This window comes from Zalophus californianus, chromosome 6 (genome assembly GCF_009762305.2).
Source record: "Zalophus californianus isolate mZalCal1 chromosome 6, mZalCal1.pri.v2, whole genome shotgun sequence".
In the NCBI taxonomy this organism is placed as follows: domain Eukaryota; kingdom Metazoa; phylum Chordata; class Mammalia; order Carnivora; family Otariidae; genus Zalophus; species Zalophus californianus.
The window spans coordinates 82,165,286-82,191,168 of NC_045600.1; the positions used below are offsets into that span (position 1 = coordinate 82,165,286).

The 25,883-nt window shown below is 43.2% G+C and overlaps 1 protein-coding gene and 1 non-coding gene across 6 annotated transcripts in view; both read left to right on the forward strand.

The window, feature by feature from the left end:
* The first annotated feature begins 2,246 nt into the window (after positions 1–2,246).
* LOC113910611 lies at positions 2,247–2,350 on the forward strand. Its single transcript, XR_003516123.1, has one exon. It is a non-coding gene; the product is annotated as a U6 spliceosomal RNA (small nuclear RNA).
* Positions 2,351–11,867: 9,517 nt separating this feature from the next.
* EIF2AK4 (eukaryotic translation initiation factor 2 alpha kinase 4) overlaps positions 11,868–25,883 on the forward strand; it is a 104,945-nt gene continuing 90,929 nt past the window's right edge. For 2 of the 5 annotated variants that reach the window (XM_027569726.2, XM_027569728.2), the window contains exon 1: positions 11,868–12,113. In XM_027569726.2, the coding sequence (XP_027425527.2) occupies positions 11,970–12,113 (144 nt within the window). In that variant the 5' untranslated portion in view covers positions 11,868–11,969. Of the gene's footprint in view, positions 12,114–25,580; positions 25,669–25,883 lie in introns of all 5 variants that reach the window. The other 3 variants (XM_027569725.2, XM_027569727.2, XM_027569729.2) reach the window with 3 other exon arrangements.

The following is a 25,883-nucleotide window of genomic DNA, read 5'->3' on the forward strand; positions in this document are numbered from 1 at the left end:
CTCTCCCATAATGAATAGTATAAGAAGGCATTCTCCCAATTTAAAAAAGGACCATTTTCTTATTGAAATAATAAACATGATGATAGGGTTCTCAAGGCAGAGTGGGAACAAAAAGAGGGAGTGAGATTCTCTGGAGATTAAGGACTCCCAGGGAGGTCCTACTCAGTCTTTCAGGTCTGCCTTCTTCACTCTCCACAGCATTTAAAAGAGCTACTCTTCTTATGCCAGTAATTCACTCATTTAACAAAGGTTAATGCCTGTGTGCTGGGAAGGCAGGAACACAGTAGCGTGGAATAGAACAGATTCTCATAGCTTTCTCCAATCACCTCTCTTAATCATATACCTACTGGGATTTGCTTAGGTATTTTCCTAATTGTAACCATGGGAAAACAGATATGATGGTTAATTTTGTGTGTCAACTTGACGAAGCCACTTGGGTTGCACAGATATTTGGCCACACACTATTCTGGGTTTTTCTATGAAGGTACTTCTGGATGAGATTAACATTTGAATCTGCAGGCTGACTAAAGACGATTCCCTTCCTTACTAGGGGCAGGTTTCACCCAATTAGTTAAAGTCTGACTAAAACAAAAAGGTAATAGGTAATTTTTAAAAACCCTATTATCGGGGGCGCCTGGGTGGCTCAGTTGGTTGGGCGACTGCCTTCGGCTCGGGTCAGGATCCTGGAGTCCCGGGATCGAGTCCCGCATCGGGCTCCCTGCTCAGCAGGGAGTCTGCTTCTCCCTCTGACCCTCTTCCCTCTCATGCTGTCTCTCATTCTCTCTCTCTCAAATAAATAAATAAAATCTTTAAAAAAAATAAAAACCCTATTATCGGGCACCTGGGTGGCTCAGAGGGTTGGGCGTCTGCCTTTGGCTTGTGTCGTGGCCCCAGGATCCTGGGATCATGTCCCGAGTCGGGAGTCGGGCTCCCTGCTCAGCGGGGAGACTGCTCCCCACTTCCCCTGCTTGTGCTCTCTCTCTCTCTCTCTCTCTCTGTGTCAAATAAATAAATAAAATCTTAAAAAAAAAAACTATTATCTTCTCTGTGTTTTCCTCTTATACTACTGTGGTGTAGTGATAGGCAAAATTTCCATATAGGTGCTAATATCTAGTCTTTCAATATTTCTAGAATATAATAGGATTCATCTATGTTCAAAAGAAGTCCCAGATTCCAGCTTTCTTGGGCATTTATTAAAGAGCAGGAGGGGGGTGCCTGGGTGGCTCAGTAGATTCTGTGTCTGCCTTCGGCTCAGGTCACGGTCCCAGGGTCCTGGGATCGAGCCCTACGTTGGGCTCCCTGCTCCGCAGGAAGCCTGCTTCTCCCTCTCCCGCTCCCCCTGCTTGTGTTCCCTCTCTCGCTGTGTCTCTCTCTGTCAAATAAATAAATAAAATCTTAAAGAAAAAAAAGCAGGAGGGGGCTCGGGTAGGGGGAAGAAGAAATGGAATAGGATTTACGATAATTTTAAAGCCCAAGGTGGGGCAGTGAAGAGGAGCCTCTGGGTTTTATTTCTCCCTTCCTTCTTTCCTTTCTTCATTGAGAGCCTTCTCCTTCCTGTCCCCTACATCACACCCTCACATGCTCCTGTGTGGCCTCTCGCTAAAGGCGAAGAGAGGAGAAAAGCTGGAGAAATGGGAGTATTTTGCATTGGTAAGCCCAAGAAGCGTGTTGAGGGAAGATGGGTCCTGATAGCCCCGGTTACCTATCTGGAACAAGCCTTTTATAGGCTATTTCTATGCCTAAAAGACACATAATGCAGATTTATTATGTAGCTGTTATTAGCGTTCAACAATATGTTGTTCTTTTCTGCCAGATACACAGAAGACTTTTTCTCAGATGCCCTTGCAAGTGGGCAGGGTCATGTGATGATTATGACTAACGATATGTGGGCAAAAGTGACAAATCATTTCTGGGCTGTGGCAGTGTAAAGCTGTTTGCAATTCTCAAGTCTCTCTGCTGCCCCGATCACTGCAATAGTGGAAGACGCCTTGGGTTGAACTGGAAGAGCTAAAACATGGACTCAGAAGTAGACTATGTTTCTGAGTCACCATAGTGGATTGGGGTAGGAGGAGGGAAGTCCTGGTGAGCCACCCAGACCCACGACAAATTTTGTATGAGCAAGAAATAAACCTTGATTTTACTAAACAAGATATTTGGAGCTACTCATTATCACAGCATAAACCAGACAATCCGGCCGGATATAATTTTGAAAACTGGGGCCTGCATGTTTCGGAAAGCACAGACTTGTGCTTGTTTCGGCAGCACATATACTAGAGTTGGAATGATACAGAGATTAGCATGGCCCCTGCACAAGGATGACATGCACATTCATGAAGCGTCCCATATCTCTCACACACACACACACACACACACACACACACACACTTGACTTTATTTCTAGGGAATGGAATGTATTGAGTTAGGACCTTTAAAAATCTTTGTGTATACTGGTAGTGGCAATAGGCTATCCTAGATCCTTGTAAAATAAAAATAGTGGCTGATAATAAAACCTCTGGGTATCTCTGAATAGAACTATTGGTCTTTTTCATGTCCAAAAACATATTGGTCTCTGATAAATTTATGTCATTTAAATGGCTTTTTTGGAGACTACTTAAGCTTAGTATAAGTGATCACCTATTTCTTTTTTTCCCAGAAACCAGATTGGCTCTTTACATTGGCAAACCTACCAACTCCCTCAAGATAAAAGATTCTAGTATAGTGGGGACAAAGGGGACGGCAATGAATGTTGGAGTCAGTTGCACCTGGGTTTGAACGCCTGCTCCACCAATTCCATTTGTGACACTGGGCAGTTACATGACCTCTCTAAGTTTAGTTTCCTCCTCTACCAAATAGGGATAAAAATGCCTATTTGGGGGGCATCTGGCTGGCTTGATCTCCAGGTCTTAAGTTCAAGCCCAACACTGGGTATAGAGATTTACTTTAAAAAAAAAATGCCTATTTGGTAAGGTTATTTTGAGGACAATAATGTCAAAATAATGAAAACCTCTAGGGGCGCCTGCCTTCGGCTCAGGTCATGGTCCCGGGTCCTGGGATCGAGCCCCGCGTATTGGGCTCCCTGCTCTGCGGGAGGCCTGCTTCTCCCTCCCCCACTCCCCCTGCCTCTCCCTCCCCCACTCCCCCTGCCTCTCCCTCCCCCACTCCCCCTGCTTGCACCCCCACTCTCGCTGTGTCTCTCTCTGTCAAATAAATAAATAAAACCTTAAAAAAATAAAAAGGTAACTGTATAAAATCCATTTCTGTTTATTTACACTTTTTTTAAGTTCTCCAGGTGATTCTTTTTGTTTTTTTTTTTTAAGATTTTATTTATTTATTTCATAGAGAGTGAGAGAGCGCAAGCAGGGGGAGCAGTAGAGGGAGAGGGAGAGGCAGGCTCCCCGCGGAGCAGGGAGCCCGATGCGGGGCTCGATGCGGGGCTCGATCCGAGGACCCTGGGATCATGACCTGAGCCGAAGGCAGGCGCTTAGCCATCTAAGCCACCCAGGCGCCCCTCTGTTTATTTACACTTAAAGAAAACAAATATCAAAGGAGGAAAAAGTTTCACCTTTCAACAAAGAATTCTCTGTATATTTATTTTATTTTTATTTTTATTTTTTTAAAGATTTTATTCATTTATTTGAGAGAGAGAGAATGAGAGATAGAAAGCACGAGAGGGAAGAGGGTCAGAGGGAGAAGCAGACTCCCTGCTGAGCAGGGAGCCGGATGTGGGACTCCATCCAGGGACACCAGGATCATGACCTGAGCAGAAGGCAGTCGCTTAACCAACTGAGCCACCCGAGCGCCCTCTCTGTATATTTAAATAAAATACTGCCTAACAAGCCTTGTATTTCAAAAAAATAGTTAGAACTACTTAATTTGCAATTAGCAAAGGACAACATGGCTTTTGGAAAATTTTACTTGAAGATTTAGAAGTCCATTATTTAGCCTTTACATTATTGGGCTCAATATGTTTACCTTGTCATTCTTAGTTTTTACTATGCTAAATTACCATCAAATCAATAATCTGTTTAAAAGATACTAACGCAGTCTTCTCATGTATTCCAAATTATCTCAATATGTGGATTGGGAAATGGTTTCCTTCTGATATGAATCTATGAATATATCTCCTAATTCAGTTCCCCAATTTGTAATAGTCCTTGCACCTATGAATTGCTCTTAAATTCATCAGGAATATTTAGGAGGTGTTGGGGCACCTGAGTGGCTCTGTCATTAATCTGCCTTCGGCTCAGGTCATGATCCCAGGCTCCTGGGATGGAGCCCTGCATCCGGCTCCCTGCTCTGCGGGAAGCCTGCTTCTCCCTCCCCCACTCCCCCTACTTGCGTTCCCTCTCTTGCTGTGTTGCTCCGTCAAATAAAGTAAAAAAAAAAAAAAAAAAAAAAAAAACTTAAAAAAAAAAGAATATTTAGGAAGTGCAAGGTTTAATACTCCCCTCCCCCAGGTAGCCTCAATAGTCTTAACATATGAGCACATAAACACAGCGGTCATAAAATAACATGACTAGTTTTTTTAATAGCAAATATGCCAAAATTAAAATACCACAAGTATTATCACCTTTAAAGTAATCACTTTGGGAAGTTATTTAGTTGTTGAAGAATATCATGATTTCTCAACATCTTTTTGTGAATCCAACATTTTTTTGTGACTTCAGAAGCTGGTACATTCTTTTCTATATCCTTGATCATAACAAATACGTCCTTTAAGAATAAATTTGAGGGGTGCCTGGGTGGCTCAGTCATTAAGTGTCTGCCTTCGGCTCAGGTCATGATCCCAGGGTCCTGGGATCGAGCCCCACATCAGGCTCCCTGCTCAGCGGGAAGCCTGCTTCTCCCTCTCCCACTCCCCCTGCTTGTGTTCCCTCTCTTGCTGTGTCTCTCTCTGTCAAATAAATAAATAAAATCTTAAAAAAAAAAAGAGAATAAATGTGATTTTTTTTTTTTTGGAAAGATTCAAAAGTTAGTTAGGACCAATTCTGATGAATTAAGTGATCAAGATAGTAGTATCTTTGCATCTTTGCTAAAAGATGAGATATAATTATAAGATACTATTACTCATAGTCTGACTTGGAATTAATGGCAGAACTTTGGAATAAAAATATAAACTCATACCAGAATTTATCTTGTTAAAACTTATTCCAGAATTTAAAGGATAAGATTCATTTGGGTATGTATATGTGTAAATACACACAAATACCCACTATGTGCTGCAAAAGCCATTATTTTTTATTTCATACTTTCTTCAGCAGCAGCTCTATTACCTCTCCTGCTTCTGGCTGCCAGGCCACAAAGCAGTAAGAACACATCAGTGCCTTTATCTCCTGGATGGAGAGGAGAAAGAAGGCAGAGCAGAAAATGTATTCAAAGAAGTAATGGCTGAAAAATTCCTGTATTTAGCAAAAATCTAGAGATTCGAGAAGTTTAGTGACTTCTTTAATAGGATAAATTCAATGAAATGCACACAAGACCAATCATAGTCCTAGTCAAATTTCCAGACACTAAAAAAACAAAAACAAAAACAAAACCCTGAAAGTAGCCAAAGAGAAATACCACATTACCTGTAGGGTAAAAACAATAGATTTCCATTGAAACCATGTGGGCCAGAAGGAAGTGGCAAAACAGTTTTCAAGTGTTGAAAGAAAAGAACTGTTGACCCAGAACTCTCCATCCAGGGAAAATAACCTTCAGGAATGAAGAGAAAGGGGATTGTGGTTTTTAAGATTTGGAGTACAACAGCCAATCTGGGAGTGTTTCCTTGGTAAGTTGAAGGTAAACAGTAAGATCAGGAGATGTACTTTGGGGAAGCAGGGAGTTCATGGGGGAGTAGAAACTCTTCCTTGGGGATTTGATCTAAGGGTTAGAGAGGGGTTGGAGAATAAGAAAATCTTGGGGTATCCTGAAAAGTTCTTAGTAAGCCCCACTTATCAGTCTGGATGCTCCAAGGGCTCGGAAGTTATCTCCCAGGGGCCACTTAAGGGACAGTCTTTCCTTTGCAAGGTACAGTTTGTACATCACAAGCCTGCTGAGCCGACCCTTTATTTGACATAGAGCAACCAAATGCAATGTGTGGACTTTGTTTATATCTGAAAAAAGCCACTGTAAAACAAAACAAAACAACAACTTTTGTCTTCTAACAGCTTATTAAGGTATAATTGACATACAATAAATTGCATATACTCAAACTGTACTGTTTGATAAAATTTGATATATGCATACACCTGTGAAACCATCACCACAATCATTCCAATTTTAGTATACATGCTGCCAAAGAAAGCATACCAACACCACAATAAAAATTATGACCATATTCTTCAGCCCCAAGAGTTTCTTCTCATCCCTCTGGAATCCCTCCCTCTGGCTTCTCCCTGTTGTCCCTAAACCAGCTGATCACTTATCTTCTAAGGTTGTATTATTTAGAATTTTATATAAATGGAATCATATAAAAAAATAAAAGGAACACTACAGTATGTACTCTTTTGTCTGGCTTCTTTTGGCATAATTATTTTGAGATTCATCTATTTTATTATTCCATGGATAGTGTATTTCTTTTTATTGCTGAATAGTATTCCATTGTATGGATATATCTCAATTTATTTTTACCTCAATTTTTCCATTACCTGATGACAAGCATTTTTTTTTAAATTTTATTTATTTATTTGAGAGAGAGAATGAGATAGAGAGAGAGCATGAGAGGGGAGAGGGTCAGAGGGAGCAGACTGCCCGCTGAGCGGGGAGCCCGACGCGGTACTCGATCCCGGGACTCCAGGATCATGACCTGTGCCGAAGGCAGTTGCTCAACCGACTGAGCCACCCAGGTGCCCGACAAGCATTTTGGATTCTTTCCACTTTGGGAATTAAAGTGCCATGAACATTCATATACATTACTTTCATTACTCTGGGTTAAATACCTAAGAGTGGAATAGCTGTGTCATATGGTAGGTATATATTTAACTTTTTTTAAACTAAAACTGCATGATAGAACCTTAATGTAAAACCTAAAACCATAGAACTTCTAGAAGAAAACATAGGGAAAAATCTTTGTGATCTTGGGTTAGGCAAAAATTTCTTGGATATCACAACAAAACATGATTCATAGAAGAAGAAACTGAGGAACGAATTTCTTCAAATTAACAACTATATGCGGGGAGGGGAGACTTAAAAAAAATAAGAACTATGTTCTTTGTGAAACACTGTTCAGAGAATGAAAAGGCAGGATGCCTGGTGGCTCAGATGGTTAAATGGCTGCCTTTGGCTCAGGTCGTGATGCCAGGGTCCTGGGATCAAGTCCCATATTGGGCTCCTTGCTCGGCAGAGAGCCTTCTCTCTCTGCTTGCCTCTCCCCTGCTTGTGCTCTCTCTCTCTCATAAATAAATAAAATCTTCTTATTTTTTAAAGATTTTATTTATTTATTTGACAGAGAGAGACACAGCGAGAGAGGGAACACAAGCAGCGGGAGTGGGAGAGGGAGAAGCAGGCTTCCCACGGAGCAGGGAGCCCGATGCGGGGCTCAATCCCGGGACCCCGGGATCATGACCCGAGCCAAAGGCAGACGCCTAACAACTGAGCCACCCAGGTGCCCCAATAAATAAAATCTTAAAAAAAAAAAGTGAATGAAAAGGCAAGCCACAGGCTGGGAGAAAATCTTTATAAATCACACATCTGATAAAGGATTTACTTCCAGAATACATAAGGGATTCTCAAAACTTAATGATAAGAAAACAATTAATTCAATTTTTTAAAGGGGCAGAAGATTTGAATAAACCAAAAATATACGAATGCCAAATAACCACATAAAAACATGTTCAACATCATTAATCATTAGGAAAATATAAATTAAGACCCAGTGAAGGATTACTACACATCTATTATGGTGTTTAAAATATAAAGGACTGGGTCACATGGGTGGCTCAGTTGGTTAAGCATCTGCCTTCAGCTCAGGTCATGATCCTGGGTCCTGGGATCAAGCCCCACACCAGGCTTCCTGCTCATTGGGGAGCTTGCTTCTCCTTCTCCTTCTCCCCCTGCTTGTGCTCTCTCTCTCAAATAAATGAATGAAATTTAAAAATATATGTGTGTATATATATATATATATATATATATATATATATATATATAAAAGACTGACAATACCAATTACTAGTAAGGATATAGAATACCTAGAATTCATAAACTGGTGGGAATATAAAATGGTACAACCTCTTTGGCAAACAGTTTGTTAGTTTCTTTTATTGTGAAATTTTGACTTTGAAATATCTTCAAACTTACATAAAAGTTACAAGAATCATCCAAAGAACTTTCATACACCTTCAACTAAATTCCCCAATAGTCAACATTCTATATTTGACTTAATCATAATCCCTCCCTCCATTTTCTGAATTATTTGGGAGCTAATTGCATATTCCTATTACCCCTTAAGACTGCAGTGGAGGGTGCCTGGGTGGCTCAGTTGGTTAAGCGACTGCCTTTGGCTCAGGTCATGATCCTGGAGTCCCGGGATCGAGTCCCACATCGGGCTCCCTGCTCAGCAGAGAGTCGGCTTCTCCTTCTCACCCTCCTCCCTCTCATGCTCTCTGTCTCTCATTCTCTCTCTCAAATAAATAAATAAAATCTTAAAAAAAAAAAAAGACTGCAGTGGAAATTTCCTATGGACAAGGACATTTTTCTAAAATGAGCACAGTACAACCATTAAAGTCAGGAAATGAACACTAATACAATACTGTCATCTAGTCCACAGACACCACCCCCCTTCAAATCTTGCTGATTGTTTCAATTATGTCACTTATAGGTCCATCACCCAGTACAGATTTTAATTTAGACAAACTGAGAGTTTTGAATATAGATGGGTATTAAATGATGTTAAACAATTGCTACATTTTTCTTTTAAGATTTTATTTATTTATTTGACAGAGAGAGACACAGCGAGAGAGGGAACACAAGCAGGGGGAGTGGGAGAGGGAGAAGCAGGCTTCCCGCGGAGCAGGGAGCCCGATGTGGGGCTCGATCCCAGGACCCTGGGATCATGACCTGAGCTGAAGGCAGACGCTTAACGACTGAGCCACCCAGGTGCCCACAATTGTTACATTTTTAAGCTGTAAGCATATTATGTTTGTAAAAAGTCTTTGACCTACTAGAGATACATACTTAAGTATTTATAGAAAAAAATGATGTTTGAGATTCTTTGAGATTCACTCCTACAGAGGTGGGGTGGAGGGTGAGAAATGAAATAAGACTGGCAAGATACCTATTACTGTTGAAGCTGGGTAATGAGTACAGGAGGGTTTATTTATTTTTATTTATTTATTTATTTATTTTTTAAGTAGGCTCCACACCCAGTGTGGGGCTTGAACTCACCAACTCTGAGATCCAGAGTCAGATGCTCTACTGACTGAGCCACCCAGGCACCCCAAGTATAGGAGGGTTTATTATAATATTTCTTCTACTTTGACATATGTTTCAAATTTTCTATAACTAGAGTTTTTAAGTAAAATACCAACGGAGAAGTTGAAAGATTTTAAAGATTGGAGTGAGATCCTATTTGTGATTTAGTAACATTACTCTGGCTGCAGTAGGAAAAATGGCTTCAAATGGATCAAGGATGAAGACAGTGACTGTTTTTTGAGCTGTTAAGGTCATCCAGGGAAGAGATGATTGTGGTGTGAAGTAAGTTAGTGGTAATGGGATGGAGTGAAGGGGATAGACTGAAGAAATGGACTACCTGAATGTGAAAGCTGACAGAAAAGGAATCCAGAACACCACTTCGTTGGCTTGGGCCAATGTGGGCAGAGTGGCACCATTTACCTAGATAAAGATCGCTGGAAAAACAACAGCTCCCAGTGGAAGGAAGGAGAAGACAGTTTGAAGAGGCTTTGGGTCGAACTAGTGTGTTTGTGTTATCATATTATCTGGGCCAGATATCTCTGTTATCTGGGCCAGCACTGAGTGAATAGATGACAGCAAGATACTTAAGTTATCATTATTTAGCAAACAGTATAGGGGTAGGAGAGGTAGATAAAGGAAATGGCACTTGGAAAAATATGCTTGGAGGGGCGCCTGGGTGGCTCAGTCGTTAAGCGTCTGCCTTCAGCTCAGGTCATGACCCCAGTCCTGGGATGGAGCCCCAAATCAGGCTCCCTGCTCGGTGGGAAGGCTGCTTCTCCTTCCCCCACTCCCCCTACTTGTGTTCCCTCTCTCATTGTGTCTCTGTCAAATAAATAAATAAAATCTTTTAAAAAAAAGAAAAATATGCTTGGAGGGTGCCTGGGCAGCTCAGTCCGTTAAGCGTCTGCCTACAGCTCAGGTCATGATCCCAGAGTCCTGGGATTAAGTCTTGCATTGGGCTCTCTGCTCAGATCTCTGCCCCCTGCTTATGCTCTCTGTCTGTCTCACTCTCAAGCAAATAAAATTTTAAAAAAAGAAAAGAGGGCGCCTGGGTGGCTCAGTTGGTTAAGCAACTGCCTTCAGCTCAGGTCATGATCCTGGAGTCCCGGGATCGAGTCCCACATCAGGCTCCCTGCTCTGCGGGGAGTCTGCTTCTCCCTCTGACCCTCTTCCCTCTCGTGCTCTCTATCTCTCATTCTCTCTCTCTCAAATAAATAATAAAATAAAATCTTTAAAAAAAAAGAAAAGAAAAGAAAAATATGCTTGGAGGCAGGATTATAACAGAAAGACATAATTTCACATTAAGTAAACTGGGCATGGAACAACATAATTCTCTTCATGGAACTGTAGTGTTACAGGATTTTTTGTCTTTCATTGCCTGTGGGTCTTGGTCACAACGCTTTGAAGAATGAAGAGGGAGACCAGATGAAAAGTGGTGGGTAGCCAAGCAAAGTTTATTGAGGAACAGTAAAATTTATTGAGCAATAGCACAAAGCTTCCCAACAGGGAAGGGACCAGAGAGGGTCACCGATTTGGCGTTTAGATCTAGGGGTTTTTCTGGGATTGTTGGCAGGATGTTTTAATCTGATTAACCCTCCCTGCATCTGTCACCCAATCAGGTTTTTGTCATCTACCTATCACTTGGGAAAGGGTGGAGGGCTCCTGCCAGGGTGGTGTAAAATCCTTTTAAGGGTGGTTTCCTCTTAGGGCGGGGTCCTTATCTCTGCCTGCCTTTCTTCCAACTCTCCTTCATTAGTAGTTCATAAAGATGGCTGAAGGAAAGACATCATTCAGTTGCACTTTTGTTTTTTTTTAATATTTTGTCTGTCAGAGAGAGCACAAGCAGGAGATAGCAGGCAGAGAGAAGCAGGCTCCCTGCTGAGCAAGGAGCCTGATGGAGAGCTCCCTCTCAGGACCCTGGTATCATGCATGACCTCAGCCACCCAGGCATCCCGATATTTTAAAGTTGAAATTGCAAGGTGATAATGAAGATTCTTAAAGATGGGAATGTAAGGACAAAGGGCAGGTGAATCCATCCTTAAAGGGATGAGTTTGGGGGCACAAAGCTGAGAGGACGCTGAGCAAAGGTCACGATCTTTACTCCTAGTAGTCTTGCGGGAAGGTTTAAGGTTAGAACCTAAGTGAGTTGAAAACCCATCAAAGTCTGCCCTTTTGAGTTTCCTCTCACTATCTGTGATGGAGTAAAGAAGTTCCAGGCATTTCGTGAAAACATCCGGCGTTATCATTCCATTTTGACTGATTTATTTTCCCACGTTCCTGCACATTTCTTTGCTCTAGTTCTCCGGCAATAAATAAGCAAGGCCATCTCCTGGCCTCTTTCCCTTGCTTCCGCGAGCTGGTCCTCCCGCCGCTGAAGCCAATTCTGGGCGCTCCGCCCAGCCCCCGGGCCCGCCCCCGGCGCGGAGCCCCGCCCTGGCGCGTAGCCCCCACCCACGGACCTGCCCCCGGCGCTGAGCCCCAACCACCCGCCTGTCTGGAGAGCGGAGCCCAGCCCCGGCGCCCGCCGGGTGCCCATCACCGCCCCCACAAGGCCGCCCGGCCTGGGCCACCGCGTCGCCATGGCTGGGGGCCGTGGTGCCCCCGGGCGCGGTCGGGACGAGCCGCCGGAGAGCTACCCGCAGCGGCAGGAGCATGAGCTGCAGGCTCTGGAGGCCATCTACGGCGCCGACTTCCAGGACCTGCGACCGGACGCGTGCAAATCGGTAGGAATGTGGCTGGTCCGGGCGGTGCTGGGGTGTTGCGGCCCAGTGTTTCCTCTGCGCGACTTCCCCCGGCCAGGCCCGGCCCGGCCTCGCCGACACCGAGCCACCGGCCCTTTTTACGATTCTTCAGTCCTTTAGTCCCTCCCGATTCCACCCACGCTTACTTTTTGTCCTTGCACCCGCTCGGCGGGTCTTCAGAACCCCCACCTCGGCCGAATTCTCTCCCAGCCTCTTCTCCGGGTTGGCTCCTCTGCCCTACTTAACACTTCTCATTTCCACTATAGGCCTAACATCCCTGCCTCCTTCCAGTCTTGCCCTTTCCCCCCGGGCTGAAAGCCCTTGAGTTTGATACAACAGGGCATCATAGAGATCCGTTGCAACTTTGTTCCGGCGACGCTTGGAGGCGCTTGCACAGACCTTACTGATTCCCGCCCCCCTCCCCCCCCCCGCCGCATCACTATTCCCTTCAAGTCTCACCCTCCCTTGTGTTCAGAACTATAAACCCTGTAAACCCCACTGTACTCCTCAGGCGTCCTCACTGTTTTCGGGCCTGGAGCAACTTCCTTGAAGGCACTTAGAGAGTATAGAATACATTCATCTTAGTCGTAATGGAGGAGTGCGCTGAGTTTAGACCTTTGAAATGGCATTTGGTTTAAAATATTATTTTCCCTTTTGTCTGGGAGTAAAGGCTCATTATAAGCAGCTGACACTGATGGTTTCTCCCCGATCCTTGAGGAATTGTCTCTGAATATCATTTAAAAGGTAGTCTCTTCCTTCCCTGTCATTCCTGCATTTCACAGCATCTGCCTGTATCCGGGATTTCCTTAACAGATAGGATTTTCTGCAGCTGTCAGAGCAAAAACATTCTTCCTTTCACTCAAAGTGCTTCTTCCTTCATTAAATATTTATTGTTCTAGGCATCCGGAACACAGTCCAGGGCAAAACACATCAAACCTCTTGCCCTCGGGAAGCTTGCTTTTCTGGTGCTTAATTTCAAAAAGTTTTTTTCTTTTTTTAAACCTGAAGTAGTAAAAATGTAAATATTCCTCTTATACATCCTTATATTAAAAATAATATAACTTTTTGGTGATGTGGTAACTTGTCTTTCTAAACATAGAACCAGTAAGTAGGCCCATTAAGCAGCCAAAATGGGAGTCACAAAGTGTACCTACCCATGACTAAGGCAAAGTCTGTAAGACCTCCTTCAGAGCCACTCTTTTGAAAAAAAAAAAATTATTTATTTATTTATTTGACAGAGAGAGAGAGTATAAGCAGGGGAGTGTCAGTCAGGGGGAGGGAGAAGCAGGCTCCTCGCTAAGCAGAGAGCCCAAATTGAGGCTCCATCCCAGAACCCCAGGATCATGACCTGAGCCGAAGGCAGACACTTAACCAACTGAGCCACCCAGGCGCCCCCAGAGCCACTTTTATTTGCTTTATACATGCTTAGCTATCTAGTTCTAAGGCTACGAAAAGATAGGAAAAAGGAGCTGCTGTCCGTAGGGGTATCAGTAATCCCAGAATTTACAGTTGGTGACCTTTCTAACACAGGTAGAAGATTAGCAAAAGCAAACAACTGTAAATGGCAGGCAGAAGAATTCAAATAGCTGTCTGTGGTCCATAGCACAGGATGAATAGCCTGAACACTTTCATAGGCCTCATAGGCAAGTAACTGCTGGCCATTAACAATGAATCAGAGTGCGGTCATTCAGCAAGTACTTATTATCACCTGTGTGCCCGTCTTCCGGGAAAGAGTAGGTGGGTCCACAGTCCTTTATCCAAAACCCTAGAGACCTGTCTGGTTTCAAAATTCAGAGGTGTTTGTGTTCAAGTTCATGTGTGCACATTCCATAGCTTACCTAACACCTCAGGGGGGTGGTGGTGGGGGGCAGCATCCAAAATTAAACACAATGAAACCTGAATGTTCAAATATTCACATGACTGGGATAAATAAAGGCTATTAATAGCCTCTTGTCAGGTCAGGCCAAATTTGCTGCCAGTAAATTCAAGTCAGAATTTATTGGCCTGAATAAACTTCAGGGTTCTTTGACTTCTTTTAGGGGATGTGTTAGAATGTAGGTGTCAGAGGTTTCAGTTTACTAGCATTTGTAGTGTCATTTATAGATAACTAAACGTTTTGGGAATGAATGCTAATAATTAGTTTACATACTAAAGTTTGGACACTACTAGGTTAAAACACAATTTACTCTAGAGTTATACGTGTAGCACTAGTTATCTTGGCTTATCTTCCATGTCAGCAAAGGTCTCTTAATTTATAATTTGATACCTGTTGCAAAGTTCTCTCCCACAAGCTTGCTGCTTCTGTCTCCGGGCCCACCAGCAGTGTATGAGAGTCCTTGTTTTCCTACATTGTCCCCAGCATTGTAAACAGCAGGCTTTTTCATCTTTGCCAGTAAATGAATGAAACACTTTTTTCCCCCACTGTGTTGTCTGTTTTCTTTTTTCCTCCTGTTTTGTTTTGTTTTGTTTTTGGTAATACCTATGCCCAACATGGGGCTCAAACTCACAACCCTGAGATGAAGAGTAGCATGCTCCACCAACTGAGCCAGCCAGGCATCCCATATATTACCTGTTTTCTTAGTCATTTGTCGGTTATTTTATGTTAAAAAATAATTAGCAGTATGGGTCATATGTTGCAAATGTTTTTCCCTATTTAACCATGTGCATTTTGATACTTACGTAATTTATGTGATTAAAACTAATATAGTTAAAATGACCTATTTTTTTTTTGTTTTATAGTTCCCCCTTTTTTTCCTACAAAAGATTTCCCTACTCCATTGTTACTAAAAAATGAAGTCTTCATGGTTTTCTTTTAATTCTTTCATAACTTTGTTTTCAAACTTAAAAAAATTTTTTTAAAAGATTTTATTTACCCATTTGAGAGAGAGAGAGAGGGAACACAAGCAGGGGGAGTGGGAGAGGGAGAAGCAGGCTTCCCGCCGAGCAGGGAGCCTGATGCGGGACTTGATCGCAGGACCCCGGGATCATGACTTGAGCCAAAGACAGAAGCTTAACCAACTGAGCCACCCAGGCGCCCCTATAGCTTGTTCCATATGAACTTCAGAATCAGCTTGCCTAGTTCAAAAACTTATGGTGACATTCTTAGTGGAATAACATTACATATATTTAATTTGGGGAGAATTCAGATTCTGAATATTTTCATGTTCATTTATTTTTTTATTGAAGTATAGTTGACACAATGTTACATTAGTTTCAGGCGTACGACAGTGATTCTACACTTCTCTGCATTATGCCATGCTCACCACAAGTGTAGCTATTCTCTCTTACTATTGTTACCATATAACCTATTAGAATACCATTGACTCTATTCCCTATGCTGTACTTTTTTTTTTTTTTTTTTTTTAAGTGGGCTCCATGCTACGCATGGAGCCCAACCCGGGGCTTGAACTCATAACCCTGAGATCAAGGCCTGAGCTGAGATCAAGAGTCAGATGCTTAACGGACTAAACCACCCAGCCACCTGCCTATACTGTACTTTTGATCCTCTTTTATTCCTGTATTCCTTCCATACCTGGAAGCCTGGATTTCCTACGTCCTTTCACCCAGTCTGTCCGTTTCCCCACTTCCATCCCCTCTGCCAGCTATCAGTTTGTTTTCTGTATTTGTGAGTCTGTTTCTGCTTTTTGTTTGTTTATTGTGTTTTTTGTTTTTTTTTAGATTCCACATACAAGTGAAATCATAGGGTTTTTGTCTTTCTCTATCAGACTTATTTCACTTAGCATAATACCCTCTAGGTCATCCGTATTGTCACGAATGGCAAGATCTCATTCTTTTTTTTCTAAAGATTTTGTTTATTTGACAGAGAGAGAGACAGTGAGAGAGGGAACACAAGCAGGGGGAGTGGGAGAGGGAGAAGCAGGCTTCCCGCCAAGCAGGGAGCCCGATGCGGGGCTAGATCCCAGGACCCTAGGATCGTGACCTGAGCCGAAGGCAGATGCTTAATGACGGAGCCACCCAGGCGCCCCAAGATCTCATTCTCTTTTTTTTTTTTTAAAGATTTTATTTATTTATTTGACAGAGGGAGCACAAGCAGGGGGAGTGGGAGAGGGAGAAGCAGGCTTCCCGCCAAGCAGGGAGCCCAATGCGGGGCTCAATCCCAGGACCCCGGGATCATGACCTGAGCTGAAGGCAGACGCTTAACAACTGAGCCACCCAGGCGCCCCGATCTCATTCTTTTTTTTATGGCTGAGTAATATTCCATTTGTGTGTGTGTGTGATCACTTCTTTTTTATCCATTCATCTATGGATGGACACTTGGGCTGCTTGCATATCTTGGCTACTGTAAATAATGCTGCAGTAAACATAGAGGTGTGTATATCTTTTCAAATTAGTGTTTTCATTTTCTTTGGGCAAATACCTAGTGGTGAAATAATTACTAGATCATATGGTCTTTCTTTTTTAAATTTTTTGAGTAACCTCAAAAAATACTATTTACTGCAGTGACTGTAGAAGTTTATATTTCCACCAACAATGCACAGGGTTTCCTTTTCTCCACATCCTTGCCAATAGTTGTTTCCTCTTACAATTTTTATTTTAGCCATTCTCACAGGTGTAAGGTGATATCTTATGGTTTTGATTTGCATTTCCCTGATGATTAGTGATGTTGAGCACCTTTTCATGTGTCTGTTGGCCATTTTTCTTTTTTTTTAAGTAGGCTTCACGCCCAGCATGGAGCCCAACATGGGGCTTGAACTCATAACCCTGAGATCAAGACCTGAGCTGAGATCAAGAGTTGGATGCTTAACCAGCTGAGCCACCCAGGCACCTCATCCATTTATTTATTTATTAAAATTTTTTTTAAAAGATTTTATTTATTTATTGGACAGACAAGAGATAGTGAAAGAGGGAACACAGGCAGGGGGAGTGGGAGAGGGAGAAGCAGGCTTCTGGCCGAGCAGGGAGCCCGATGTGGGGCTGGATCCCAGGACTCTGGGATCATGACCTGAGCCGAAGGCAGACGCTTAACATCTGAGCCACCCAGGTGCCCCAGCCTCATCCATTTATAAGTCTTTGGGAAAATGTTCAGGTCCTCTGCCCATTTTTAATTGGATTATTTGTGGGTTTTTGGTGTTGAGTTGTATAAGTTCTTTATATACAGATATTAATCCCTATTGGATATATCACTTGGAAATATCTTCTCCCAGTCAGTAGATTGTCTTTTTGTTTGTTTCATTTTTCACTGTGCAAAAAAATTTTTTTTAAGATTTTATTATTTTTTTAAAATATTTTATTTATTTATTTATTTGAGAGAGAGAATGAGATAGAGAAGGTACATGAGATGGGGGAGGGTCAGAGGGAGAAGCAGACTCCCCACTGAGCAGGGAGCCCGATGCGGGACTTGATCCTGGGACTTCAGGATCATGACCTGAGCCGAGGGCAGTCGCTTAACCACCTGAGCCACCCAGGCATCCTAAGATTTTATTTTTTAAAGTGATCTCTAAACCCAACTTGAACTCACAACCCCAAGATCAAGAGTTCCATGCTCCACCAACCGAGCCAGCCAGGTGCCCCTGTGCAAAAGCTTTTTATTTTGATATAATTCCAATAGTTTATTTTTGCCTTTGTTTCCATTTCCTGAAGACACATATCTAGAAAAATGTTGCTAAGAACCTCTCACATTTAGGTCTTTAATCTGTTTTCACATATGTTTAAAATGGAGCTATTATTTAAATAATATGGGGGAAATCAGTGATTAAAGCATTTAACATAAAATCAGAAAGACAAATACTGTATAATCTCTCTTATATGTGGAATCTAAAAATATAAGCCAGGCTCATAGATGGCAGAGAACAGATTGGTGTTTGCTTGGAGGGCGGAGGGGAGGATGGGAGAACTGTTTTTTGTTTTTAGTTTTTTTTAGGTTTAAATAAATCAAATATAAAAAACAAACTATAGAAGAATGTTACCTAATTTCCTTTTTCTGAGCTTTTACTATCATCATTTTTATTTTTGACTTCTTTGCAGACTTAAAACCAGAAACTTGCCCAGATTATCTTGCTTGCACATGTTACTTTATTTCTGGATTTGTTCTTTTCTCACACAGACTAGTTTCTTTCCACTTCACAGAATATGAGATCTAAAGCATGTGAGAAAGAGGCCACATTGAGCCAAGTCTGGCCATCAGAATTTTATGTGAATCGCGGAGTCCTAGGTAACAGTTCTCGGCCAAACACCTGAAAGTGCTTTGAATCGTGTAACTTTTTTATATATAATTGTAGTAAATAACACATTGCATAGAATTTATCGTCTTAACCATTCCTCAGAGTACAGTTCAGTAGTGTTAAGCGTATTTATGGTATTGTGCAACAGAAAATTGTTAGTAATTTTAATTAATTTCCCAAACCTTCTCCTCATCTGCTGCTTATCTTGTAATCCAGTGAATTTTTTTTAAAGATTTATTTATTTATTTGAGAGAGAGAGAGAGAGAGAACAAGCACAAAGAGGGAGAGGGAGAAGCAGACTCCCCGCTGAGCAGGGAGCCCGATGCGGGACTCGATCCCAGGACCCTGGGACCACGATCTGAGCTGAAGGCAGCCACTTAACCGACTGAGCCACCCAGGCGCCCCCTGCAATCCAGTGAAATTTAATCATGGGCTGCCATTAACCCTCATGCTTCAGCCTTGGAACCAAAAGGTTTGCTGCAGTGTGGTATCACTAACAAAATTCTCAATTTTTTTTTTAAAGATTTTATTTATTTATTTGAGAGAGAGAGAAAATGAGAGATAGAGAGCATGAGACGGAAGAGGGTCAGAGGGAGAAGCAGACTCCCTGCCGGGCAGGGAGCCCGATACGGGACTCGATCCCGGGACTCCAGGATCATGACCCGAGCCGAAGGCAGTCGCCCAACCAACTGAGCCACCCAGGCGCCCAAAATTCTCAATTTTTAATAGTCTTATTTTTCACTCCAGTACTTTTAACAGAAACAGACACATTCTTAAACCAGTTTATTTTGTTGGGCCTGAGTGTTAGGAAGTGTCCAGAGAAAAGCAGGTTCAGACTGGACAGCAGGCATGTCTCCCAGCACTGGCTGAGGTCTCCTCTGTGAGGCATGCACTGTGCTGGGAAGACACCCTTGAGGTCAGTGTTCCAATCCTTTGGGGTATTTTAAGATCCTTGGGTTTTGTTTCTTGAAGATTCAGCTCGTTTGTTTCGATGAGTCCAAATGAGCATTACCTCTCTTACTTTTTAGAATTGAGTTTACATTGGGACGCCTGGATGGCTCAGTCGGTAAGCATCTGCCTTCAGCTCAGGTCATGATCCTGGGGTCCTGGGATTGAGTCCCGCTTTGGGCTCTGTGCTCAGCGAGAAGCCTGCTTCTCCCTCTCCCTCTGCCATTACCCCTGCTGATGTTCCCTCTCTTGCTGTGTCCCTCTGTCAAATTAAATAAAATCTTAAAAAAAAAAAGAATTGAGTTTACATCACTTTTTCCCCTTTTTATACATCTGAGGAGTGGTTTGGTTATTTGATCACAGTCCAGGAGCGTGTATCTGGCTTCATGATCCTAAGAAGAGCACATACGAGTCACATCTTACTGTAGTAATCTATGATACTCCCTTCCCCCGTGATTCCCTGTCTTGGTTCTCAAATTCCTCATATCAGTGAGGTCATATGATAATTGTCTTTCTCTGATTGACTTACTTAGCTTAGCATAATACCCTCTAGTTCTATCCACGTTGTTGCAAATGGCAAGATTTCTTTTTTTTTTTTTTTAAAGATTTGCTTATTTATTTATTTGACAGAGACACAGCGAGAGAGGGAACCCAAGCAGGGGGAGTGGGAGAGGGAGAAGCAGGCTTCCCGCGGAGCAGGGAGCCCGGTGCGGGGCTCCATCCCCGGACCCTGGGACTGTGACCTGAGCCGAAGGCAGACACTTAACAACTGAGCCACCCAGGTGCCCCGAGATTTCATTTTTTTGATGGCTGCATAATAATCCATTGTGTTTGTGTGTGTTTACACACACACACACACACACACACACACACACACCACTTCTGCTTTATCCATTCGTCTGTCGATGGACATCTAGGCTCTTTCCATAGTTTGGCTATTGTGGACATTGCTGCTATAAACATTGGGGTAACAAATTGTTTTTTTAATGTATATTTTGTAGTATGTACATTTTGTATCTGATATATTCTGCATTGTGTTTTCCTCTCCTTTACTGCTCTCAAATTTTTTTTGGGTTATCCCTTACTTTGTAAATACTTGCCTGTAGATATTCCAGGAATTCATTATTTCCTTATGTAGAGTAAGTAAAAAATTTTATCGACACTGTTCTCATGACCGTTTATCTTCTGAACACTTGAAGGAGGCCCTACCCTTTCCACTCCCCAGCACATCTTGGTTGTGACCATCGTTTTTAATCAAGTCCTGTTTAGCTCCAGGACTCCTTGAATACCCTAATAATGAGCTCATGCGTGGTATCCTAAACATGGCTTGCATAAAAGCCTTTTCACATGTTGAAGCCCCTCAGTTTGCTCAAGGAAAGCTTGGCAAATACTCTGCTCTTACCTCCAAAGTCATTGTTTCCTGACTGACCTCTTTTTTTTTTTTTTTTTTCTTTTTTTCCCTCAGTGTGCCTGTATTGGTTAGTGTCAAGTTTGGCTACATATTATAGAAAACTTAACAAAGTTCGTTTTTCTGCATGCAGAAGTTTTGGGTCTAGGGCTTTTTCTGATTTGTTGTTCCACCATCCTTAATGTGCCCTTCATGGTCCAAAATGGCTGTCTGAATGCCAGCCATCATATCTGCGTTCCAGTTAGCAGGAAGGAGAAAGGGATGAAGTTGCATGTGTTAGTTCTTTCATCTTTTTTTTTTTTAAGATTTTATTTATTTATGTATTTGAGAGAGAGAGAGCACGAGCAAGCAGGGGGAAGGAGAGGGACAAGCACCCCACGCTGAGCACGAGCCTGACTCAGAGCTCGATCCCAGGACCCTGAGATCTTGACCTGAGCTAAAGGTGTCAAATACTCAACTGACTGAGCCACCTAGGTGCCCATAGTTCATCTCAATAACCAGAAATTAACCCAATGGCCACAGTTAGCTGCAAAGGAACTGTATACAGCTAAAAAAATCAGGGGTTCTGTTGCTAAGAAATAAGGGGAGAATGGATATTGGGGGAACAATTAATAGTCTGAGAAATACCCTGAAGTTTATGCCCTTTGGAGAAGAATATCATTGTGGTCCAGTTAAATTGTTAGCCAGAGGGACGCCTGGGTGGCTCAGTCGTTAGGCGTCTGCCTTTGGCTCAGGTCATCATCCCAGGATCCTGGGATTTTGCCCCGCATCAGGCTCCCTGCTCGATGGGAAGCCTGCTTCTCCCTCTCCACTCCCCCTGCTTGTGTTCCCTCTCTTGCTGTGTCTCTCTCTGTCAAATAAATAAATAAAATCTTAAAAAAAAAAAATAGCCAGAGAAAAAGCCTTGAAAGTAGCAGACACCCCGTTCCTCAGTGTGCCGTTCTTTGAGTTAGTTCCACGTGGTACTCAGATCCAGGCAAGCTGTTGGGTTTTTGTCCAATAGTATGTCATCCCTCAGTGGCCTTGGGTCTGTTCCTTCATCCAAGCCACCACCACTGGGCTCATGCACCTCTTAAAGCTGAAACCTTTAACGCATCCAGGAATCTCTTTACTTTGCTTCAAAACTCCTTCCTCTTTTTTAGAAGTTTGTTTTGGCATTACCTGGGCTCATTACTGTTACCACTTCTGCCCTGCTAGTGTTGCTGTATTGTGGAAATAACTGGAACACTGGATGTGCATGGTGTGACATGGCTGTTCCAGCCCAGGAGTGTTTGCAGGGTGCTTACTACTTCTTTAGGCCCCAGTGTTCCTATGTAAGGATGGTACCCCTAGTGGCCTGAGGCTTGCCAGCAGTCCGTAGCTGGATCCATTGTGCTTCATTAGGCATTCCCTTGAGTAAGAATATCTTCAAAATGTGTACTCCCCCAGCAGGCCTCTTTTTTTTCTGAAGCTTGCTTCCTGTTCCCTGGACTCTGGGCATACAGTGATGTGCTCTCTGTACCGTTTCCCTTTTTTCTTTCTTTCTTTTTTTTTTTTTACGTTTTATTCACATTTATTTTTTTCACAACGCTCTTCACTTCCTACATAAAGACAAAACAGAATGTTAAACCAGATTCCCTGTTTTGCTTCTGCAGGGATAACTCACTTTATGTGGTGTATGTTGTCTATATGTTACAAGTTCATTTCCATCCTGGGCCCAGGAGAGACCTATCCTTTGGTTTATATTTGCAGTTTCTACTTATAAGGCTTGTTGATAATTTTATCTATTTATTATTTTTATTTTTTTAATTTTAATTTTTTAAATTTATTTATTAGAGAGAGAGAGCATGAGAGGGAGGAGAGTCAGAGGGAGAAGCAGACTCCCCACTGAGCAGGGAGCCTGATGCAGGGCTAGATCCCAGGACCCTGAGATCATGACCTGAGCCTAAACCAAGAGTTGGTCACTCAACCAACTGAGCCACCCAAGCACCCCCTCATTGGTTGTTCTGAAATAAATTTTTCATTGGTCAACAACCAAGTGAGAAAATGAAAGGCAGAACAATGTGTAAGTGAAGATGTATTAGTATAAGATAAATTGATCCTTCTTAAGATATGATTGAGCTCTATTTTTGTACTTCCTTCTACTCCTGATACTAAAGTTTTATTTTCTAAAGTGGTATAATATATACAATAAAGAAGGAGCAAAAATGCATTTTCTTTTTCTTTTTTTTTCTTTTTAAGATTTTGTTTATTTTAGAGAGAGAGCACAAGTGGGCAGAGGGGGTGAGGGAGAGGGAGTAACAGACTCCTCGCTGACATGGGGCTTGATCCCAGGACCCTGGGATCATGACCTGAGCCCAAGGCAGATGCTTAACTGACTGAGCCACCCAGGCGCCCCTTTTTTTTCTTTTAAGTAAGCTCCACACCCAGTGTGGGGCTTGAACTCGCGATCCTGAGATCGAGTCACATGGTTTACTGACTGAGCCAGCCAGGCACCCCCAAAAAGTATTTTCTTGATAAAATTACTAGTTGGTGATCATAATATCTCTCCGAAATTTGTGGCCTGTGAGATGAGAAAGCCTGTAAAGGTTTGATCTGGTGGAGAAAGCACTGGTAAAATTTTGAGTCTAACTAGCCTTTCTCTCAGTGTTTACGTTTGTAAATGGACATATATAACCTCCTACAGATCTGCATTCTTGTTAGAGAATGAGTAACGGTAACGCGGCAAAGATGAACCGGTAGAATGTACTTCAAAATAATCTCAGGTCGTGGTCGGGAGTAGAGGCAACATATAGATACACAATATTGGCCATAAATGGGTAATTGTTGAAACTGTATGGTGGGCACATGGAGTTCATTATATCATTATTAGCTTTTGTTTGAAAATCTCCATAACAAAAAGTTCTTCCGAAAGACAGGCTGTTTAAGGAGCCTGGTCAAGGCAATAGTCTTTGCTTTTCTTCCTATAGCAACTACCTGTTTAACTGCTCTTCTCTAAATGCTTCCCGTGCAAAATTCTGTCTTGGATCCAACTCAGAGCACGGCTGGCCTGCCCTGTTTGGAGGGGGACGGGAGACCTGGAGCCCTGTTAGTTCATTCTCACGCTCAAACCTTTGAGGTTCCTCTGAGGAAACCTACCAGTCTCTGCCTGCTTTTCTTTTCTTTTTTTAAGATTTTATTTATTTATTTGAGAGAGAGAGAATGAGAGAGAGCGCATGAGAGGGGGGAGGGTCAGAGGGAGAAGCAGACTCCCCGCTGAGCAGGGAGCCCGATGCGGGACTCGATCCCAGGACTCCAGGATCCTGACCTGAGCCGAAGGCAGTCGCTTAACCAGCTAAGCCACCCAGGCGCCCTGCCTGCTTTTTCTTCTTGCGTCCTCTGTCCTTCTAGAGCAGGGCCCCTCCTCCTGTCTCTCTCGTGCTCATCACTGTCTGCCCTCCCACCGATCCTAGTTTTGTCTCGTTCCTACTCTTCCATAAAATTCCCATCAACATCCTCACATGCTTTAGTGTCTCCCATCTTTAAGACTGAACAAGAGATTTTCCCCTTGATTTCGCATCCTCCTCCATCTGTGGCCCCATCCTCTGTGCCCTTAACGCCCAAATCTCCTTGAAGGCCTCGTGCAGCTGTGCCGAGTGGTCCCCCTCAGCTAGCGTTCACTCCTCGGCACACCGGGGTCTGCGTTCGGTGCCCACGGAGCCCGCTCTTGGCAAGGGCACCTGCAGCCCCGCGTTACCCAGCACTGGATGCTCTCTGCCCTCACCCTACTCAGCCTCAGACGCGTCTGTGAGAAGACACTTTCCTTCCCTCCCTGAGGCCCAGGCTCTTTGTCTGCTTTATCTCAAGTACACGTTTCTCCTGCTTTACTTGGTGTCCCCCCTCCCTCCCGTGTTCCAGTCACACTGGCCTCCCTTGGGCTTTTTGGAATATATCAACCTCATGTTCACTTTGAACCTCTTTATGTGCTCTTCCCTCCTCTGGAATGCTCGGTCTCTGGCTTGTCTCAGCTTCCGTGCAGTGTACTCAGGTCTTCCTGATGACCATGCCCAAGTATGTTCCCTCACGCCCACTGCGGGTCATTCTCTAAGTGAGTGTAGGGAGACTAGACAGGACTTTTATCCCCGTAGGGTCTCTGGCTAGGTCTGAGAATTAAATTGACATGAGACAGACTGACAGGAGAATAACATACAGATATTTACACGCACGGGGGAAACTCCATGGGCACATGAAGACCCAGTGACGCGGCCAGGCCTAAGCGTTTACAGGGTAGGCTGAACAAAGAGAGGCAGTTGTGGAAAAGTAATGAACATATGGGGAGACTGAAGAAAGGTAAGAGTTATTTTGCCACGTTCTGTTTGTACAGAATTCTCTCGGCCTCGATGTTCTCTGATAATGAGGAGTCCCGGGATCGAGTTCCGCATCAGGATCTCTGATCACTGGGGGGTCTGCTTCTCCCTCTGGCCCTTCCCCCTCTCTTCTCTCTCTCTCAAATAAATAAGTAAAATCTTTATTTTATTTTATTTTTAAAGATTTTATTTATTTGACAGAGAAAGAGAGCATGAGCAGGGGGAAGGAGCAAGGGGAGAGAGAGAAGCAGGCTCCCCACTCAGCAGGGAGCCTGACTCAGGACTCGATCCCAGGACCCCTGGATCACGACCTGAGCCGAAGGCAGATGCTTAACCAACTGAGCCACCCAGGCTTCCTAGAATATTTCTTTCTTTCCAGTGTAGGAGGGCATCTTTTCCTGTTTTCGGGAAGGAAAGAGGAGGTCAGAGGGCCCTTCTTGCACCTTCTGTTTTCAAGTACCCTTAGCTCAAAATAATCCTTAAACCAAAGTGGCATATTATGGAGTGGCTGATTCCGTCACTCACGTCTTCTCTTCAGTAGGACTTCTGAACTTGAACTTACGTGTTAATTGTTTTCCCCCGCCAGACTGGAAGTCAGCTGGAACCACGTCTGTTTTCTCACTTTGTGCTCACAGTGCCTGACAGCGTCCACACCCATCACTGTGGGTGATGAGGTGAGATGGCTGACTGAGTACATGGAAAACCTCATGGGTCACGGGACGTTTCACCACGTTCACAGATCTGTGCTTTCCTGAAGCCTGACCCTGCAACTTTGAGCAAGCATTAGGATAAAGCCATATGAAAACTGAGCTTCCATATGTTATACACATTGTTGATGAGAATTTTGTTTATTGTGTAATTCAGGGTACTGTAGGTTGTAAATACCTGT